The sequence below is a fragment of the Notothenia rossii genome (genome assembly GCF_949606895.1).
Source record: "Notothenia rossii genome assembly, chromosome: 9".
NCBI lineage: Eukaryota > Metazoa > Chordata > Actinopteri > Perciformes > Nototheniidae > Notothenia > Notothenia rossii.
This window is the reverse complement of record NC_136907.1, coordinates 58388682-58412021: the sequence shown is the minus strand read 5'-3', so window position 1 is coordinate 58412021 and position 23340 is coordinate 58388682. Positions and strand designations below refer to the sequence as shown.

General features: G+C 38.8%; 1 protein-coding gene across 10 annotated transcripts in view; it reads left to right on the top strand.

Annotated features, from left to right (window-relative positions):
- The window catches only part of astn1 (astrotactin 1), a 474928-nt gene that overhangs the window by 93943 nt on the left and 357645 nt on the right, over window positions 1-23340 (top strand). For 7 of the 10 annotated variants that reach the window (XM_079652093.1, XM_079652092.1, XM_079652087.1 and 4 more), the window contains exons 3-5: window positions 15591-15847; window positions 16426-16568; window positions 19052-19201. In XM_079652093.1, the coding sequence (XP_079508219.1) occupies window positions 15591-15847; window positions 16426-16568; window positions 19052-19201 (550 nt within the window). The remainder of the gene's footprint in view (window positions 1-15590; window positions 15848-16425; window positions 16569-19051; window positions 19202-23340) is intronic. The other 3 variants (XM_079652095.1, XM_079652090.1, XM_079652091.1) reach the window with 1 other exon arrangement.

The window sequence follows — 23340 nt, the reverse complement described above, 5'->3', positions numbered from 1 at the left end:
AAGATCCCAACCTCAGATTCATATTCCACAGACTCATGAAAAAACATATTTGTTTACTACAGATTCTCACACCAAAATCAGTTTATGTATTATTTCATGATAATGAGAAATATCATAAATATAGGATCAATACTTCTGATATCGTGAATCATATTGCACTAGAAATACAATTTAAAAAATAATCATAATAAAATATCTCTCTAACTTACAAGGATGACCTTATTTTACCAACCTCAAACAGAAGCCGTTTGTTCTACAGTATTATCCCACTTAATGCTTAACACTTCTCTATTACGTTTTAACTTGGACACTACGATTAGCATCATTAGCACAGATGTAGCTACCACTTGCTTACTACATGCTAACCCAGTGGTTCTCAAACTTTTTCTGTCAGGCCCCACCTTTGGAGAAAAAAAAAAGTCGGGCCCCCCCCCAACACAAATAGTCAGGCTCAGTGGCGGCGCCAGAGATTCTATTTTGGGGGTGCTGTGGGGTAGCTTGACGTTTCATAGAGGGTGCTTTCAGGGTTTCCCATTAATGTACCGGTCGCTACGGTGGAATTTTCTACTGCAACACTCTCCACGCAGACACACAGTGTACCCGGGACTGTTACAATGAAGGCTTGATAATCAGCTCACGGCATATAGGTGTAAGCAGGGGTAAAGTCCTATTTTTATAGGTGGTGTGTGGACCTCACATAGGGGGGTCCGGGGGCAAGCTCCCCTGGGAAGATTTTTAAATATTGAAGTTAAAAGCATCAATCTGGTGCACTTTGAGAGCAAAATTAAGAGATCTATGGATACATCTCTCAACACCCATTTGAAACAGAACTGTAAACAGATTTACTTTTTCTTTATGGATATTTTACAAATCACTCCCCTTTTAAACTTTATTGTTTTTTTGATGTCATATAGTATTTCATACCTGTTTTTAATTTATTCTCTTATTTTTTTATAACTATAATGATCATATAAATGTGGGGCCTCGGAAATAATTGTTTACATTAATGGTGACCAAGACGTTTGAGACCCACTGAGATAACACTGAGAGAGTCCTTTAGCTCACTGAGTCTCTCAGGAGAGGACTCTCCTCCACTTTGTTGTTGAAAAAACTCCTTATATCCGTTAGCGTAGCTCACTAGCACCAGAAGCTAACAAAAACGATCTCCGGTACCGGTGCGCTCTCTCTCTCTCTCGCTTGCGCACGCACACAAAATGGCTCGTTCCACACACACACAGGGCCGAGCTTTAATAAAAACACAGAGACCCAGACGTAATAGTACTGTACTGTATCATATTATTTTCGAATCAATCATTTTTCAAAATATGATTTTCTTTTTTTTTACTTTTCTTTTTTATAACCATTTTTCCTCCTGGTCTCTCGCGCCCCCCCTGTCATGCCTCTCCGCCCCCCACTTTGAGAGCCACTGTGCTAACCCAAGCCTTAACATTCATTAACGTTAGCTGACTAAAAACATAAGCAACACATAAATAAAGTACTCAAATTTCACTTACCATAAAACTGCATTCATGCACCGTCTGTTTTAACCGCAAAGCGAGTCACAATAGTCCAATATAAGCATGAAGAATAGTCCACAAGGCACCAGCACAACAAACACGGACAAGTTCAAGTTATGTTCCCCCGATGAGCTGAGCAGACTGAGCCCCTGTAGCATCACTGAGCTGCTAGCAGAGCAGAAAGCTAACAGCAGCAGTCATTGGAATGACCTGTCACTCAATGTGACCACGCCCTAATGTATGGATAACTTTAAGGCTTAATATAACTTTAACACATTATAAATGGTAGTAACTCATTAATACATGGGAATGTGTTTTACATTTTACAAGGCTCCCTTTTGGCAGTTATAAATGTTAGTAACTCATAAATAAATGGTCATAAGGAGATGCCAAGATACATCAAGGTGGAAGGGGGTGAGAATCAACTCAGTGAATAACAGATACCAAGGATGCTGGCTGATGAAGAAGATGAAGTAAGCTAGTGCCAATATAAGGCTTAGTCATCTTGCCAAATAGTGAACCTGTGTTGATGTATGAAAATTATGTTAGAACAGGTTTATAAATGGTTCTTAATGATTAATGAAGTGTTTACAACTTAATTATAAACCCTTTATGAATCCTTTATAAGGGTAGTCTTATTGTAAAGTGGTACCCATTTCAGACTGCATGATATCAATTTGAGTATGTTAGGTTTTGTGATGAATAGAAGAGTTGTCCTGTAAAATTAAAACACATTTTTAAAAGTAGAAACATTGTTAACTTTTACCTCAAGATTGTGCTTTAAACATGTTTTTTATCCGACACATGACATGGCTTTAGTTATGCGTACCCCAGCCAGGTTTACTCAGCCGGTAAGCAGAACGTCTAATCTACCACAGGTCATTGCCTGGCCACCGTGCCCACCATGAGACTGTTTATGCCTTATGGAGGAGTTGGGACTCCAGCATTTTTAGGCTTGAAGACAAGCCAGACTTATTATGGGCCTAATCCTAAAGGTGAATCAGGTTCAATCAACTGCACCAAGAGGTAAGGGTCTGATGCCAGAAAAGCACCAAGACCTCCAGCCAGGTGATAATCTTACGTAAGCATCAAACGCTTTTCAATTTTCATTGGATTTTACAAAATGAGTTTAAAAGAAAATTAGAATGAAGAGTTGAGCAATTTATTAATTTATTATTTTATTTATTATTTCTTAAGTTCACTTTTTTTAAGTTGGAGTTTTCCTCATGCAGGGTTCAAAGCCTCTCCCTGAGCATTCGTATCAAACAAGGTGACCACATTGTCCTCCACTTGCCGCGCATGGTCATCCATAATAGATGACTTACCTTGTGTTTGCCTGTACCTACACCAGGTGAAGCACTGGCAGTTCAAACACATCGCCTCTACTTCAGCATGAACCTTACAGGCAGAGACAGCTACAAGGTGAATACCAAAACTCGAAATGAAGACAAATATAACGTCTATATATTTAAAAACTGCATAACATATTCACCTAAGCTTGATTTGTTTATCCCTTAAGACTCTTCAGCTCTAGTTCATCATTCCGATTCACAATTCTCCCCTTTTGAATTTTAATTGGATTATGATTTTTCACCGGGCCTCAATGGATCAATCCAAAGTTCACTCACAAAACAGAGGTATCCAAACTGAAAATCATATACATCATTTTGAAGATCAATACATTTTCTTCAAGCCTTGGGGTTGGATTCAATGTTTTGTGTATTAGAAAGGAACTTTTTTCTTTTTCACATGTCAAACAATAATGTAGACATCCAATGACACAAAGTTAACAAATAACAACATATAATGCATACTCTCTTCAGTCATTTTAAATACTGCAGGTCTGGCCCACAACACTACACACAGTCCCTTTTCCTGTCTAGGGATCAGATAGGGCAATGTGGCTACATTTGGTAACTAGTTTGCTGTGGCAAGGTGAGCAGTTAATCTGTCAGAGCCGTATAACTTCTGATGTTAATGTCAGGCAGCTCTTTTGTTTAAGTATGCTTTGTTCCGCGAAATTTGAACCTCAACAGAAGTACTGCCATAGATAGTAACACTGAATCCTCTTTCTTTGGAAGTAAATAACTTGTACACATATTTCACTACACAATCTATCGATTCTGGTCCCGTGTGTCATAGTGTTTATCACAACATAGGTTGTCTTTTTCCAGAGAATGTTCAGTAATTCTAAATTCTAAATAATCTTAAATCACTTTTACTGCTTATATGGACTCATTTGCTCTACAGCAAGTCCACTTCTGTTTTATTAATCCTACCAAATATCACAAATAAAAAATATACCTCCAGGGGGTTTCAAATCTGCACAGCATACAAAACCCTCTCCTTAATTGTTCTCTTGGGTTAGGAAAGTACTTCCCAAACAACCCTTCAACAAATTTCAAAAACCCTAAGGAAGGGCAACTGATAAGTGATCTCTCTCTGAACAGATATAGACATGGAATAAATGTTGTGATTACAGAGTAAGCATCATACTGGTAGAATAGAATTACAGTACAGACATGACAAGAGTAAGGACTGGTAGTTAGAGAGTTGCCAGTACCTTGGCACTGCCGAAGGCGACAAATAAAGTCAATTATAATGATATGGATCTGGGACAATGTCAAGAAAGTTTCCAACCTTTGTCAAACAGCTAGAACCCGAGCCAAAAAAAACAAATCTCCTGCATTTTAGCAGCACCAAAGAGAAGGAGGATTTCCTAACACAAGTTCTTCAAAACTTTGATGACAGATGTTGGAAGAAATTAAAATCAGATGTACAGTATAACATGACAGGAACCGGCTTTATGTCATGACATGGTTGAACTGCCATAAGCACATTATAAAGAGTATACCACAAATTTTGAACAAATAAATAAATGACTAGCTACCACAAAAGGGTTTGTAGTTTGTCAGAAAGAATAATTGTTATTTAAACATTGCCTTTCCTTTCTAATATCTTTTTTAAACATTGTGTTACTGGGACTGAATGTATATAATAATGCATTACATCGAGCTTTATTGTTTACAGTTTACAGCAGTTATAGTGGTAGCACTTTGATTTGTACCACAGTTCAGTTCACAATTTGAAGTGTGATAATTCTTTGGTGATCTTTAAAATAATATGGCAAATGAATCATTGGAAAGGGCGCCACATGGACACACCAACACAACAATAAGAAGCGCCATTCAGTTTATGGGAAAGATGATTGTTGTGACCCAGCATAGCTCGTGGGATATTGACATTCATGTCGTGACCCTCCTAAAACCCGTGTTGATAGCATTGATCGTATAAACCTTAAATCAATGCAGCCCTGACCACTTGTAAAGCAGCAGCCTCGGCCGAATCGCGGCCTCCAGAGCCGCTCTCTGAGCATCACAACATGGTGTGTTTTCTCTAAAGCCTCCCGACCGAGTAACACCAATCCATAGCTTCCCCGTGGGCTGTCAGGGAGGCACACCCACCAGAGCATGGCCCCTTTGTAGTCCTGCTGGATCTCTGACACAGACACCATGGCTTGGTCTTTTTACAAAACAAAAGATAATTCTGAGTTTTAGCTGAGAAACTTCAATGCAAACTACACTAATCCGTCTTTAACATGAATCAAATGACTGGTTTGTTAAAACCTTGGTATCATTACATTACATTGCATTTAGCTGACGCTTTTATCCAAAGCGACTTACAATAAGTGCGTTCGACCAACAAAATACAAACTTGAAGAAAACAGAATCATATAAGTACATCAGGTTTCATAGAGCTAAAACATTTCAAGTGCTACTCAACTGGCTTTAGATCAGCCAGTCCTTTATTAGTATATAAGTGCTTTGTTAGTAATTCTATCGCTCGAAGTGGAGTCGAAAGAGATGAGTTTTCAGTCTGCGCCGGAAGATGTGTAAGATTTCTGCCATCCTGATTTCAATGGGAAGCTCATTCCACCATTTTGGAGCCAGGATAGCAAACATTCGTGTTTTTGCTGATGGGAACTTGGATCCCCCTCGCAGTGCGGGTGCAGCGAGCCGTTTGGCTGATGCAGAGCGGAGTGCACGTGCTGGGGTGTACAGTTTAACCATGTCCTGGATGTAGGAAGGGCCAGAACCATTCGCAGCATGGTACGCAAGTACCATTGTCTTTAAGTGGATTCTAGCAGTTACTGGAAGCCAGTGAAGGGAGCGGAGGAGCGGCGTGGTGTGGGAGAATTTAGATCAATAGATTGAATATTACTCATTATGGCAATTTGTAAATAATGTCTGTTGTCTACGTTAGGTGTCTAATGTAAGATGATATTCGTCTACATTTTAAGGGATGAACACTACCTTGCTGTACGGAAAGCAAATGCCATCGACCACAATTGTGTGGTCATTAATACATGATTGATTGAAAGTCTATCCAAGCTAGTCCACATGTAAATTAATCAAAGCATTAGCAGTTCCAGGAGCAGTTAACATTTACTCCTCCAAATTGTATCCCTCCTACTTATAGGGAATGTTGGTGCACTCTTTACTCGACATGCTTAGCAGTGCAGTGTCATGTCTTCTCAAACCGGAGCATTTATCAGCTCTAAGACATTTGTCTTTAGAGTAAAAATTGCTTTAAATACGTCGCCAGAAAGGCAAATAAATGTATCCAGTCCAACTGTCTTTATATACACATTTAAAAACAGAGTTGACCAAAGTGCTGTACATCACTTGTATATGCATTTAGACAAAATCGATAGTTCATAAAACAAATGTAAAACACAAAACAATAAAGCCATACTTAGAGCCACAGACTGAAACTAATCAAGACGTTCACATTAAACACGAATTTGCTGTGCTTTCAGCTTTTTTTGCAGCCTGCAGTGTTGTTGAGTAATGCAGCTTTAAGCCTTCACCATGCCTTTTTTTTTGCCAAGCTAACTATGTTGTTTCACTGTGCCCCCACCCTCCAATCTTTCATGTAATCCACATGTACGCTCTACAGTATGGAGCTCTAATGGGCCATCAGAGTCTACTGAAAAAGAACAGTTTGGACACAGGACCAAACTAACAAGCCATGATGTCAGGGATGCACCAGAACATTTTTCTATGACTTTGTTTCTTCAAATCTTGTGTTGTGTCTGTGTTGCACATCACGCTGTGTCTCAGTGAGCCCGCGGGGAAAGTAAGTCTGACTTAATATGGCGTCAGCATCAAATCGTTTCCTCTGTGTTGGGATTGAAGCGAGGGTCGTTGTCTTTAAAAGCAGATGGCGTGCTTTCAGACAATCTGACTTTCACAGTTGAAGACATGTTAACATACTGTGTGGATGTTTTATTTTTACTTTAAAAATGTACATGACATGGCATTGGCTTTATACTAAAGAAAAATGTATCACTTTGAAAGGATTCAAATTCATTTATTTTACAGAGAAACACTGAATGACAGAAAGAACAGCATTTGCTGTGGCAGTACAAATGTTTCTCCTTTCATGTTTATTTTATTTCAACTTCCAGCTGCTGCCATAGGTTCCTGATAAGGTTTTGCTTCATGGCCACTCACGTCAATATAGAATAAAAAAGCCATTATTTTTTTCTGCCACCTTTTGACACAAAGTCTGACGCACTTCTGCCCTTCCTATCTGCCTTAACAGATGATGAACAGAATAATTAGCAGTCGCTTGACAATGATCCTATGCATGACACATAATGTAAGCTCCTTTGAAATGCACATGACCTTCTGTTCTTCGTGTCCAGATGAAACAGAACATCTTGTCCCAACCGTCAGGATTCCCTCCTCTAGCAGCAATTGAATATCATAGGGTTTCACACAGAGCTCATAAGCTATTATTTCCCTTGCATTCTAACGCATATTTCACATTTTCTGAGAATGTGTAGGGAAATGAATTGCTGCTTCCCATTCCCTGCCAACAAATGAATTAGTCTCACCTGAACAAGCATAGAAATTAGTTTTGGATTTGTGCTGCTGATACTTTGGGAACAATAGTCGCTATTACTATAGTTGAACATTCAGCCCTCTGATATTGAATATATGATGAACGAATACACATACTCATGCTAAAACATGCTTAATATACAATATAGTACACAGTTATGGATTGATAAGGTATGTTATAGCATAAAAGGGATACTTGGTGTTAATAATTCATGTAAATCACATGTGAAGGCTACAATCAATACTTCATCAACCAATATGGAACTGTTTAGAATATAAGACAAACTTGTAAATATATTAGGTAAAAAAGAATTATAGCTGTATGTCTTTTTAACATTCGAGGAATAGTCAAGAAAAGAACATTTTAGCAGCAGAGAGACTTCAGTCATGACAAAAGCAGACTGTTTGCCGCTGTGAACATTAGTATTTGTATTGCTTCATAGGCTGGTTTAGTCCGGTACAATCCTTCCTTCTGTAGCAAATCGATACAGGCAAGATAATGTAGGACACAATCCAAATATCATTAGAAACCATTAGAACAACTTGAGTGTTTTTCAAGATGAACAAAAACAAAAGACGCGCGTGACAAGGACTGCGAAACGTGGGTACTTTAACTTTTTTTTTTTTTTCTTGAAATGACGTAAATATATCGTAATATTGGGATGCAGCAGCAACCAGGACCTCTTGTTCTCATTTTGATTTCAATAAATAAATTCTTCTGCACATTGCTCTACATAGTGTATATTTATAAAATATTCCCTTTATCACTAAAAACAGTTAAGGGGATAAAAATTAGATATGTTTGAACTGTTGTTTGGCTCATAACAAACCTGTAATTTCAAAGGTCAACATTTTCAAAGATTATACCATGTGACGATAGACATTTGCTTTGCCTCCATTGTATGCTGAGTATTTGTATTACCCCTTGTTTGATCAGTTTGGTTTTCTTCCCACCACATCACCTTTTTTAAATCCATGCACCCACTTCACCCCAGAACACAGAGCAAACACATGCACACCCCCCCACACTTTACACACACATAAAATAAACATAGCACACATCAACAGACTACCCTTGTCTTGTTCTCTAAATAAATGTTGTTTGCTTAATCCCTGAAGGAATTGTGTTAAGGCATCAGGCAGTGCGATTAGTGGCATTATAACTCAAAGTTCTTATTTGAAGTGTAATGTTAGATATTATAATTTATTGTAGTGTTATTTATTGCTTTGTAATGTATTAATTTAAATTTATCTCATCTGAAACCTTCAAGACTTGTATTACTTACCGGTTTCCTCTTTTCTATAATCTTTTCCTTTTTTTTCGTGGCAATTTGGGGTTTCAGATTATTATAACTATAATAATAATAATGTACTTGTCATCAGTAACCTGGCTGATATCGAAAGCCTGCTTGAATAATTCAGACCTTATGGTTAGATCTTCCTACGTTTGATCTTTAACACACCTTCAGTGTTTCAGGTACATTTGATGTCAGCTAAAATATGGCAGCAACACGATTCCCACTAATACTACTAGGATCATTATTTCCTCCCCTGTAGAAATACCCTTCTTATGGTTGCTGTAAGAATGAGAAATCACCCGGGGACCAAGCTTTTCAGACACTTTTCTGCCAAGTTGTGAACAGTCTATCACAGGTTACCAGGATTATTCTGTTAACTGGTCTATTCATTACACCCGGGACACTCTTTTTTAAGACCTTAATGTCAGTATGGCCAATAGCTGGGTCACTCTATGCATTGAAACGTTGCCAGGGCTTGTGCTTCACAGGTAGTTAGTGGCAGACGGATGAACTATGAGGTAAAACAAAGGTATATCTAATAGTATGTGGCATTACAGCTGTATTTGAAAGGACCAAGGTTTTGTTTTCCTGTTAGGGTTGTAATTGTACACAACATTTCAACTGTTTGTCAAGAGTCACAATTTGGGGGCAAGCTCTGTATTCTGCTCCCCTTCTTAAAAAAAAGCTATTTTATTTGTGCTGGCTAAATGAAACTTTCTTTGTTTTAAACCATAAATAAGTCATGCAGACTCTCAAAATGGTGTTTCCTGGGTGCGACCGAAATTGCAATGACCTTAGTAAGTACACACTAAAGATGAGTTAAAACTGATCCTATCGAATGTTAACGAAAGCATTTGAGGATCTATAATACTATTTTTAAGTGCTTAGTTTGAACGTTTTTTTACTGTGGTGCCCTCCAGAGAAATCACAAAAGATGGTGTCAAAATTACACACATCAGCCCTGTCGGCTCACAACAGAACCAACCAGGACACGCTGATGCAGGAAATAATACTTTTCAGAACACACAGTATATTCAAATGTCTTGTATGCGCATACGATTGTTATGGCTAAGAAAACCAACCATCATTACCGTTCCTCTAGGATGTGAACATCCCTGAACTTCACCCGTGCATCCTCCCTTAAGTGCCAAAGTATACGTTTGTTCCAGCTCTGCGGGTAAATGACTTCACATAGTCTGCCTCCTGGGCTGTTTTATTTTTTAACTCACAATAATGTATGCAATCAGAATAATATAAAAGCTGCTTAAGTATAATCTGATAGAACATTTAACATAAGGCTTTAAAAGCAGCACAACCCTGTAATGATGAACTACATTAGGGCAAACTCGTAAGGAAGCTAATGTGTTTTCAGCTTTTGAAAAAGAATAAGAGTTTACATGGTCTTAAATTAATGTATTCTCACCACAAAGGCTCAAGCGCTATCATGGCTTCATGCCTTATTAGCTTTTATGAAACAAACCAAATTGAATCAAATGATTCAAACCCGTTCTGTCATTAATACTAATTTTCCAGTAAAGAAAACCCTGTGTGACGTTTGGGAAATGGGGTTGTGACTTTCACATCAGTTCAATGTCAAAATCAGATCTAGATCATAAAGTATATTGTTAATAATCAAGATTCCTTTAATTTCCTTGCAAGTATTTAATATAGGTCTTAGACAGCATAGACATATATAAGAAATTCATGAGGTAATTCCATACATCAAAACTGTCAATTTCTATCATTAATATTGTAACTTGCTATCAAATCTAATCATCGACCCTTTGGCTACGATAAACATGATTATATTCGAATCCAGAAACTTCCTTTTGCTATCTTGTAGCTGTCAGATAGTCCCAATCTTTCCGACTCGCTGCGTCCAAATGCCTCACATCCTGAGACTAAGTGACAGATTGATAGCTCGGCTCTAATACCATGCCTGGTCTGTCCCACTGAGAAAGGCCATGTCTTCTCTCTTCCATTCAGGACTTACATGACAGGAGTGTAAGTCATAAGAAGCACCAGTGCCATTATAACATCATCCTCATCCGTTAGTAAGTGGATTATGGGTCTGGAGCGCTGGCATGCTCCGATGTTTGGTTTTATTGGCTCTATAAGAGGACACAGTCCACTTAGTCCTCACTTTGATTCCAAGTAATGCCTGACATTAAACAGTTTTTTCCATTTGCTCTGTATTAGCCCCCTCCACGCATCACCGCTAATGCAGGTTGATGGGTTTGAATTACATTTGTCACTGAGGAAGATTTGATTGAGAGCCATTTGAGGTACTTGACATTTGACATCTTGTTCTAGTCAAGGCAGGGATGAATGAAACAATAGTGCTGCTTGAAATTGAATATACTCTTTAAAAGTTATGCTTAGTTATTACATTTTAACATTCCTTAACTATGCTCTACATTTAACAAGATTTGTATCAACAAGAACACACAACAAATGTATTTTGTAATAAAATGGCCCTTTTATGCTCATTTTCAGCTTGATATTTGTATTTTGTGCCTCTACTGTGACATGTTTACATGGTTTAATGTTCATAAAGCTCTTTATTGTTCTCATACTGCCTGTGCTGCAGCACCTCTTTTCACCCTCTGTCTGAAACCAGATCCTAGTCTGCTCCGATTGGTTAGCTGGCCAGCAATGTTGTGATTGGTCAACAGTTTAGAGATGTACTGCTCCTTAACCCACCATGTACAATGTGTTGGGGAGCTACCCAATAGACCAGTGAGTGTTACATAGTGATGTCATTATTTTCAGGAAGTAATCAAAGGAGTCCAATGAAGGGTTGGTAGGGCGGGGGGAGAGTGAGAGGGAGAGAAACTCCCTCTGGAGGGAACTTTTGGATTCTTAGCCTAAGCTTTACATGCACACAAACCTGTATACCGTAACACACTATACAAAAAGGTAAAGGACAAAAAGCATTGGGCCTCTTTAAAAATATATAATTGGATTTGGTAAAAACATGCTTCATAACTATTCTATTTATTTTACAAGATTATAAAAAACAATTTCTATCCACTCTCTGACACAAAAGTATATAAACAAAATACCAATGGATTTAAACATGTGTCATAAGAAAAAGCTAAAGTAAGTAGATAGGAAGTCCCGCCTGTTTGAGTGGAACATAAAAAGCAATTTAACGCCTGATTATACAAACTCAAATGTATTTAAATCAAGGGAGCCATCCACCTCTGTGATACCCCTACAACCACATCCATTGCCCCCCCCCCCCCCCCCTCCCCCCCAGACAGATCAGTGCTCTAGCATACCTCTCCCTTTCCCCTTGACTGTCGACGACGGATGCTTTTCAGACACATTTCCCTTTCTTTTTTTCACTTTTAATCAATGCCGATGACTACACAGGGAGCATTATATTTCACTCACAAGTAACTGCAACCCAGCAAGTGCGAATTGCATGCTTTGAATCCCTCTTTATTTCACAGACAATGGGAGTAAAATACACAACTATACATCTTAGGTGACAGCCAGTGAAATTAATACCTGGATTTTCATTGTTTTTGGCGGTGTCAAAGAATGAAATATACAACATATGGGAGGATGCTGCCTAGATCGAAGTGACTTTGAACTTGAGTCACTTTAGAGACGGAAGGGGTAAAAGTCTTTTATGGTCCCTAAATTGATTTTTAAATTATAATAAATTGATTGAGCAAAACTTATTTTCACAGCCTAGCATGACATCATATTTAATTATAGGTTATAGGTTTTTTCTTTGCTATTTAGGTGTAGAACTTAACAACAACACATACATTTGATATGGGATGGCCTTCTTTAGTGTATGTCCCTGACAAGTTAGCATATGATCAATTGCTAGCTAATTTTGTTCAATGTCTGCTTGATATGTTTTGTTTTGTCCTTTTGCTGGCAATCTGTCAATATTTACACTCCTTCAAACTTTGTTTCAGTTGTTTAGAATAAAGTCAGGTGAAAAGTATGCCTGCATGCTCATACATGTGATCCATTGTTAATTAAACGGCATTAAGTGCGTTAATGAAAACTTAACACATACTTGATTAAGCTAACCTTCAGTGTGTTAATGATTGAAGAAAAATGTATATCTATAAAGCCCATATTCAGTATTCTTTAAAAAAAAATGTAATTGTGTCATGTCCTGTAGATACCATAGTGTAGTCGCTGTTTCATTTGAATGGAGAACTTCATCAGTGTCTTTCAAAGTGCTGAAAATGTAATCACTACAAACCAAATGACTGCTCTCCTTTTTGACCACTGTTCCTGCAGATTTAGTGCAGAAGTAGGTCCGTACCATGGTGTCATTTGTTAATGTCCTTGACTATGCATATTGAGCAAACCATTTTTGCTAATAAGCTCCACTTTTGCCAATTTAAGTTAACATGAGCAACCCAGCTTTTTTCCATTAAGCCTCAGAATTCCTAAAATGTTTGAAAAGTGATTTTCTTTTTTATGCAAATGACTGATTAAAATCCTTTTTCATTTGTGCCTATCTGCTCTTAACTGCACATTCTATCATTTTTAAATCAGTTTCCACTAAGATTTGTTATAATACTGTTGTTTTGCTCACACCATTGCTTAAATGAAATTGGCAAATTATATTTTTCCCATAATCCTTGTGCCTTGTACCTCTCAAATCACATAAAAAGGGTTGATAATTTGAGTAGAGGCAGGAAGTCATAAACACATATTCATTTATGTTTCTTACTTTAAATGACAGCTTGATTTTTGGACTGAGAGGCACTCACTATTTTTTTTAAACCCTTTTCCAGTGGCAAATTGCTCCTGTCTTCTCTCGCTTTGTGCTGTCACCGTGACATTTTCATAACTCTTTTTGACATTTTCCAAATTGCACAACGTATCTAATTCTGAGTTCCCAGCTGGGTAGCATCAGATTCAGCATGGCGAGGTAGTAAATTGCACATACTGCACATGTAACCTTACGGGTTCAAGTTACAATCATGTCCGCATGTTATCTCTGCTGTCACTCTTTCTAAAATATCACTTTGAGTAACCTTAAAAATGCAAATAATGGGGCTAGATAAAAAGAAAAAGTAGAATAAAACTGCCAAGAAAACTGTTCTCTTTTTCTCTATTTCAAAGGAGAGATATGGTCTTATATTCAAACTGACAATTGCTGTCTTTCCCTTGCGTTTCCACAGGCTGTGTGCTTTAAAATTGCCTTGACTTTGATCCATATCCTGCTTCTTGGCAACATTCTCTGACACTGTTCTCGCCTTTCTCGCTCCCTCTTTGACTCTCTCCCCTCTCGTTGTCTCATTTCCTCTCCGGTTTCTGGATGATTCTGTCTGTGTCCCCGCTGCTAACTTGTCCTCAGGGCAGGCTCGACGCCCTTCATCTGTCCATCTTGTTCCCACGCCAGATCCTCAACACCCACAGGTGCTAGTGTGTATGCTGCAGCATCACTCCTCTCCGGAAACAGGTTCATAAGTCATTTAAATCAGAGCTAAAATGAGCAAAATGGATGTGGTCATGTGACCTGGCCCAGTCGTCTGGTATCAGTGTTTCCTGCCTATGAGCTGATAGTCAAAGTCACAAGAGACTTTTCCCATATTTTCACAGGCTGCGAGTAGATCTGTTTTCCCTCTGACTTTCTTCTTAGTTCAGAAAGACAACGGTCTAACGTCAAGGTGTTTTAAACTTATTTGTGAAAGACATCAAAGCTTAACAGTACAATTACCACTTGAATCATCAGTCATATAGTAAAGTATGTATATATATTTTACAATCCAGACTCAAATATGTATGTTCATTTAATTCATTTCTTGTTTTTACCAGTTACTTATATAATTTTAATTGTATCTTTAATTTTCCTTGTGTGAATCTGTACTGTACTGCTTTTCGCTCTAATTCTGTTGCTGCTTTAAACCCCGAGGGGATTAATAAAGGTCTGTATTATCTTATTTTATCGTATCTTAAAGGTCCCATGTCATGGCCATTTCTACTGATCATAATTCCATTGTTGAGGAATACTAGAATATATTTACATTGTTCAATGTTCCAAATTCACATTGGTTTCTCATACAGCATCTCTGTATAGTATGTGTATTCACTCTCTGTCCTACACGCCTTGTTGGAGCTCCTGCCCCCCCCTCCTATGAGCCCACTGTGCTCTGATTGGTCAGCTCACCCACTCTGTTCTGATGAGTCCACCACCGTTGCAGCGGAACATCAGTGTTATGTTTTACAATGGCGTTTGTTAGCAACCAGAAAATGACACCAGTAATTACAAACAGATGAGAATGCTGCGTGGGGTCTGGTCTTTTACATGGATTAAACAGTTAAGTTTACACCTGTTTCCAACTCTTGTGCCAAGCTAAGCTAAGCTAATCAGCTGCTGGCTTTAGTTACACACAGTATTTGTCCCACAGACTTGAGCATGGTGTTGACCTTCCTATCTAACCTTTGGCAACAAAGTCAAGACATTAAATGAAACATGTTTCAAACTGCTCCATTGACCTCAGTACTTTCAATAGGGATATGCTTTATAACGGCCGACCCTTGCCTTTATCCCACATGGAATTCAATTATTAAGAATCCGTCTGGATCAGTGTTCTGAACTTCACTGTACTTTGTTTCAAGGTGAAACAACCCTTCGGTAGCTGCTGTCATTTAAAAACACTGAAGGTTTTATTCACTAAATTGCATCTCTAACCTTTTTTTTTTTATATATAAAATGTGCCGTTGGCATTACAGCTTTGACTTTGATCCATATTCGACTTGGCAAGATTCTCTGGATCTGTTCTCCCCTTTGACTCTCTTTTCTTTCTCTGCTCTTTTTCCCTCTCTTTTCTCCCCTTTTGTTTCTGTCTCTGCTCCAAATGTCACCCTCCTCCCCTCAGGGCGGGATGATCGCCCTTCTGCTGTCCATCCTGTGCCTCGTCCTGATCCTCTACACCCGCCGGCGCTGGTGCAAGCGCCGCCGCATCCCCCAGCCCCAGAAGAGTGCCAGTGCTGAGGCGGCTAATGAGATCCACTATATCCCCTCGGTGCTGATGGGGGGCCAGGCCCGCGAGAGCCTGAGGAACTCCCGGGGTCAGGGGCCCAACTCCAGCGGTACCCTCAGCATCCGGGAGACTCCGATTTTGGATGGGTACAAGTAGGGATCGGTGGAAGGGGGGGGACATATTCTGAAACGGTTACTCTCTAAAAATAAGCATCTGCAGTCGCTGTAAATAAACAGAGTGTGTTGTGGAGTTTGGAACTGTTTTAAATGCACTACTTAAGGCTAGCTGATATCATTTAACCAGCACACTTTTAATTGCAGTAGTCTGCATTGAGTTTAGAGTATTCATATTATAAAACAACCTATCATAAGTACACCCTGTCACTCTTTGAAGTATGTATGGCTTCATCAAGCTATTAGGCGCTTGTGATGCCTTAGTTAGTTGAGTCAAAACTATTTAGCTTAAGTTGTGAAATACCAATTATGTACAATACATATGAATACATATTAATAGATGTGCAATATATACCTGGCTGCTATATCTTCAAAACTGTTACAGGATGTGTATTTTGTAAAGTGTGTCATTTCTTTTGTATCTTTAATATGTTTTGATGCATGCTTCTTAGTTAATATTAAGCTGTCTTTGGCTCTTGTTTTGTTATGCAAACTTCCCCTCTGTTGGATGCATAGAGGTATTTTGATTCCGATTGTGATCTCTTCCTCCTCACCAGGTATGAGTATGACATTACCGACCTGCGTCACCATCTGCAGCGGGAGTGTATGAATGGCGGCGAGGAGTTTGCCAGCCAAGTCACCCGTACCCTGGACTCCCTCCAAGGCTGTAATGACAAGAATAATATGGACCTCACACCTGGTAGGTTAACTGAAGCAATAACAGAGAGGTTGAAAAACAACAAACTAATTTAAAGCACCACTTATCAACACCTTTCATATTAACAGTACATCAAGTAGGCTGGATGTTCTGTGGAAGGGGTCGCTTGTAGTGACAAACTCACAGAAGCACCTGTTTTTTTAATCAAAACAAAACTCACTATAATCAACCCACTTACAAATGGTCTGCAAAGGCTAAATTGTAAAAGTTCCCCCACACCCCCCACCCCCTGCCTGTCAGCCTCAATTGGAATAATTGTGTTTACTTTAACATAATGACATCACTATGTAGCACTCACCCTTCTATTGGCTATTGCTCCAACACATTATATGTGACAGGCTAAGGGGCGGGACATCTCTAAGCAGTTGAACAATCACAACAGAGCCGGCCAGCTAACCACTCAGATTAGACTGGGCTCTGGACAGAGGGTGAAAAGAGGTGCTGCAGCACAGGCAGTGTGCAAAATACATACTGCATATGGAACTGACAATTAGCATAACTTGTCCACTTCAACTTTTAGGTGGTTAAAGCATGTTTGATATATATTTCAGTTGGATTTGTATCATTTTCAACAAGACAAGTTCAAGGAGTATACACTTAATCTATTTTTTCTTCAATACATAACATACCCCTGCATTCTGTTTTTCTTTTATATAAACAATATTTGATATTCAAAACATTTATTTTATAGTGACGGGTGTCTCATAATATCAATATATTATTTTAAAAGTAGGTTAAGAGGATATGGCAATCGTGTACTGTCTGTACGCACAACTTGTGAGCACTCTACAAAACAATTTCCTTATTGAACATGCAGAGGTTTTATTTTTGAGAAATGCAGACAAAACTATTGCTGAATAATGTTTTGTCAACATAACATTTAAAGTTGTTTAATTTATGTACGAGGTTGGGATTCAAGGATTTTTTTCTTTTGCCGATAAATCAGTATATTCATATTTGTAATACTTCCACGTTTATGCTGGGAAAGCTTTCCCTTGTCTTAATGATGCCGTTATTTTTTTTTCTCTTTTAATAAAATGTAATAAAACTAATGACTGTTTGACAAAATGTTCTAGTACTACTGTAAAGGTATGATTATGTTAATGGTAGTCCAAGCATCTACCAATATAATTACATTCACACACAGTTGCAACATGCAGATAATACGTGTGAAGCAAAAAAGTAATTGGACGTTTAATCAAATACCATAATAGGTTATTTTCTCACATAGGTGGGAGATAATCTAAATGAATGCATGCAAATTGATAGAGTGGTATTTTACTTTCACAAACATAAAGTCTTCAAACGACAAGGTACAGTAAAGCGCTTTGTTATTTTTAAAAGTGTCAGCAGATGGAAATGAAGCACTTGTTTAGCAGTTTTTATAATCCGTTTTGGAACATTAGTAGTGTGACCGATACACCAGATGTAAATATCAAACTGCAGGCATTCTTTCAAAAGAAAAACAAACTTTTAGTAGATCTATTTTTCATAATTAGTGGACGTTGGATTCGAGCACCATTCCCATGATAATTACTGGATGAAGGAAAGCAGGTTTGTTGAAGGTAAACCCTCTGAATTTAAATTAGCAGCACGCTCAAATTCATCAACAGATCTGTTATGGTGACGGCGCTCCCACACAGTGTTCTTATACAATCTGAACAGCTCGACCCCAGAGGTGATGGAGGAATCCTGTGCATTATGCATTTAGGATGGTTAAGGGGTTGAACCAGAGAAATTGAAAATGCAGACCGCAGGCAATGCATAGAATATTGAAGAAAATAAACAACTGCAGAGTTTGGACAAAGATTTCTGTAAATACTTTTTGGCTGCCATGACCTTTTGTCTTGTAAATATTGATATAGTCTCATCACTCATTTGTCAGGCCTGTTGGCACCCTTTAAAATATATATTCCTTAGTATAGGACACATTACTAATTTAAATGTATTAACCTTTTGTCCAACATTTTATTGAGAACTTTGCATTTATGTTAAGGAAAATTCTTCAAAACGTATTCAATCAATATAGTTTAAGTTTATAATGTTTTGGTTTTATAAGGTTGGGTTATTTGTATTTGTATTCTTAAAACCTCCTTCAGTTCATAAAGAAACATATAAAAGTTTTGAAAATATTTTAGTCCACCAAAGTATAATATATAACAATGTTGTTATTGTTTCCCAGGGACTTCCTTCTTCACATTTGACAAAATAGATGATTTTACCCTCTAAGACTTAAATATATGTGCATATTCCCTTAATGACTATTCTTTTCATGCAACCTTTTGTCATTCTTAATTTTAGCTGTTTGACTTTCCCCCAATAAACAGCATGCTTAATATAATTCTTTACTATCATCAGTTCTCGCCAGAACATGTTATTTCCGTGTGCCAACTATCTCATTTCAGCGAGAACGCTTTTAGTTTGTGGCTCTCCCTTGTTTGTAATAATATCCCACTTCTCTACAGTGAGCGACAACACAAAGCTGGCCCTAATGAACAAATACAAGGACAACATCATCGCCACAAGTCCCATCGACAGCAATCACCAGCAGAACACACTGCTCCCACACAACACCTCCACCAGCCAACGCAAGCGTCTCTCCAGCAATACCCGTGGTGAGTCGCTCTCTCCAATAGATCTACCCCTTTCACAGAAAATAGGACATGAAATATCTCCATTTCTCCATGGGTCTTCCCGGTACCAGCAGCACAGAAGGCGTTGTATTTTTATATCCAGTGTAGATGTTGTGGCTGTCTGCTAAAAGCTTGTGCACTTGATTTAGTTTGACCTCTATTTCTATTATTTAGTGATCCCTTTTTATTATGAAAAACATGCAAACTCCATTACAACAACAACACAAAATTAGATAAAAAATAGATACTGTAAAGGTTTTGAAGGGATAGAGCCTTGGATTTCTGAGCTACTGTAGACAAAATGGCTGTGCAAAAAACGGGACCTGCTCCCTTTGTAGATATGAAGGACTCATTCTAAACCAACTGAAACACGCCTTTTAATTTCAGGTCATTATATAGCTAATGAAAACATCGTTATGAAATATTCTGATAATAGATCCCCTAAAATACTACACATCGGCCCTTTAACACTAGAACCGCCAGAGGTCGCTGTATACCTAGAACCGCCAACGGGTAAAGTTTACCCGCTATTGATTTCCAAGGTACAATGTACCATACAGAACAGTGAGCTTTGATCGCACAGGGATGAAATGTATACCAATATAATCTTCGGACTTTCAGATTTTCATATTATATACTTTGTACAGATAGCATGAAGTATAAAATATTGCTACAGTGCTGATTTAAATGCTTGGTGTTAGACTTGTGTTTTGTTTAGGTATATATCTCTATCTCTCTCTCTCTATCTATCTATAACTATCTATCTGTCTATCTCTCTATCTATATATATATCTATCTATCTATCTATCTATCTATCTATATCTCTATCCATCCATCTATCTCTCTCTCTATCTATAGGAACAGCAGTAGACAAAAGGCGTTGCTATAGCAACACGTCATGTTTATGTTTATGCGCGAAATCAACAGCGCGAGGATCGCTGCATATTCTATGGTAGAAATATGACCCACTCTCGCTAATAAACGCTTGATGTTAGGCTTGTGTTTCGTAAAGGTAAAAATGCTTCATATCGTCTGATAGTCTTCTACTCATAAAAAAACAACAACATGACAATAATATAAATTAATATAATAATGTATTTGTTATATTGAACAGCAGATAACACAGAACGTATACAAATAACAAAAAACATCAGAGAAGAAGAACAATAAGAACGAACACATCGATCACAACGCTTCACAAAGACTCAAACACAATTGTTGCAAACACTGAGCACCTTGGCTGTGCATTTGCCACACACAGCATCCCCACACTTGACACGTTTGCAGAACGTTTTATTCTGCATGCAGTGCGCCTTCACCATGCAGGTCATTCTCCTGCGCTCTTCTGCACCAGCACCGCTGAAGGGCAGGTCCGCAAGTGGTGGCGCTTTTGATGCCATCCACTCAGCGCGCAGCTCGTGTGCCAGCTGGAGCATGGAGTCCCTTCTCGGTATGTTCTCCTGGCTCATGCAGCTCCTGTACAGCACCCAGGCATCGATCACAGCGAGATCCAGCACATTATAAAAGACAGCAACGGGCCATCTACGCGTGCCACCTGAGAGAAACATAGGATTTAGTAAAAACGATTGACCAATGCAGTGTTTTCTATAGGCATAAAATAATAATAATAATAATAATAACAATAATAATAGCCTGCCTTTCACCGAATATTGGCGAGCCATTTGATCGAGCACGTCAACCCCCACTTTTGAGTGGTTGTAGTATTCCACAGTCTCTGGCTTTTTCTTTCTTTCTGTGGAGATGGCCACATGCTGGTGTTGCGTGCTGAGTATTGTCACGTTTCTCCTCGGCTTGCACTGGTAGACTGAGAGCACCATTTTGTCGCTCTTCAGCACCTTGGTGCTGAACAGCTCAGATCTCCCTTGCACAGAGGGTGGGAGCTCCCGCTTGTTGCGCTTGATGGATCCCACTAGGCTGGTATTTTTGGCGAGAAGCGCTTTGGCGAGAGGGAAGGAGGTAAAGAAATTGTCTGTGGTTATATTTCTTCCCTTACCGACAAAGGGCTCCACCAGCCTCAGCACCACGTTCTCTCCTAGCCGTTGTGTTGCTGGCCTGCTGGCATCTTTTCCCAAGTAAGGGAAGCCATTCAGCATGTATTTGCTGTCAACGTCAGCTGCCAGCCAAACTTGATGCCAAATTTATCCGGCTTGTTGGGCATGTACTGTGTGAATGGACATCTTGATTTGGTCGGGAATAGCTGTTCATCCACAGTGATGTCGGACCCTGGCCTCTAGGACGCGATTGAATTTTCGACAAAACGATCCCACACCTTCCTCACGTGCGTAAACTTGTCGGTGGTCAACCGGCACCGGCGGGTCTCCTTTTTATCAAAGCGCAGGTAGCGTATGATTTCCCGAAACCTGTTCCTCGACAGTGTTGCGTTGAAGAACGCGTTGCCCCACTGCTCGGACCAGAAACTCTCCATATCAATGTTCTTCCCACAATATGCACCTCTCACATAGAGAAGCGCAATAAAGGCCTTCAGCTCCATAATAGAGACATCCCAGGTGGCTCTGTCTATCCGCGCTTCAGCAATTGTGCAATCACGGATTTCCTCCAACATTACATTATCACACAGACACATAAATGCTGTGAGTTTTTCAGTAATGTTGTGACGTGCGTGTGGTGTGGGGCCAGCAGACTCCGTGAGGATGTTCTGTATCTGCCGTCTCCCTGCGCCTCCGCAAGGCTCAATGACCGTCCACACTGTGCCATCTTTCCCGATCTCTTGGGCTGGTGACGGCTCAGTGGCACACACTAAATAGGAGAGAGGAAAACACTACTTTAGACTAAAGTATATTTCATAAATGTTTATTTGATAATATTACATCCTCGAAAGGCAATGAAAAGATCATTTGTAAAAAGAAAAGGCATTATCTATATGCCTTGATATCTTATAGCATACGATTGGGACGGCGTCACGTTCCGCGGAGGCTCAGGATCGCTGTCAGATGACCCATCAGAGGCAGAACAAACCCAGGACACATCACTCAGTCCTGATACTTCCCCACCATCAGACTCTGCTTTGCTCAGACGGTTTAGCAACGCTAGTGCCTCCTGTACGTTCATGAGTCTCTTTCTTTTGTCCATTTTGGAAATATAACCGGCTCTCTCTATCTATCTATCTATCTATCTCTCTCTCTCTCTATCTATCTATCTATCTATCTATCTATCTCTCTCTCTCTCTATCTATCTATCTATCTATCTATCTATCTATCTATCTATCTCTCTATCTCTCTATCTCTCTATCTCTCTATCTCTCTATCTCTCTATCTCTCTCTCTATCAATATATCTATCTATCTCTCTCTCAATCTCTCAATCTCTCTCTATCTACAGCAGTAGACAAAAGGCGTTACTATAGCAACACGTCATGTTTATGTTTACGCGCAAAATCAATAGCGCGAGGAGCGCTGCATTTCTATGAGGTAAATATTACCCGCTGGCGGAAATAGGTATAAATAGCCATTTTTTTGGCGAATATTTCAATCTGACTTCATATTCACAATTTTTAACAACACAGGGTGTTACATAACACACTTTTAGGAAAAGTCACGGACTGGGAGACGTTAATATTTTATTGAAAAAAAGTGACATACAATAAAAAAACAGCTGCGGGTAAAATGTACCCGTTGGCGGTTCTAGTGTTAACACTGTAGCTAATGTGCTAATGACAATAAAGCCTTGAAACTTGAGTTATGTTAAAGGATGCAACATCCACTTTTTCATGTTTATTATACATATTAAGCCAAACTAAAATCTGACTTCTAACATTTTGTTTGAGAAAACTAAATATTTTTTTGAAAGAGAATACAACTGTTTCTGATCTGAGAGAGTACATGCTAGTTAGCCTGCTTGCTAACACAGGACACCACTGATTTAGTAGATGATTTCTTATAGATTTAATTTTTGTTAATTCATTAGCAGATGGATGTTCTTTCATTGGTCGGCTTTACTTATTGCAACATTTGACCATGTTCTAAAACCTATAGCAACTGGTAATACTGTATACCTTAGTACAGTATTTAAATGATGGGACATATTTATATTCAGTTTCACAGTGTACAAACAAGAGTACTGAATTCACAGAGGAGCTTTGGTT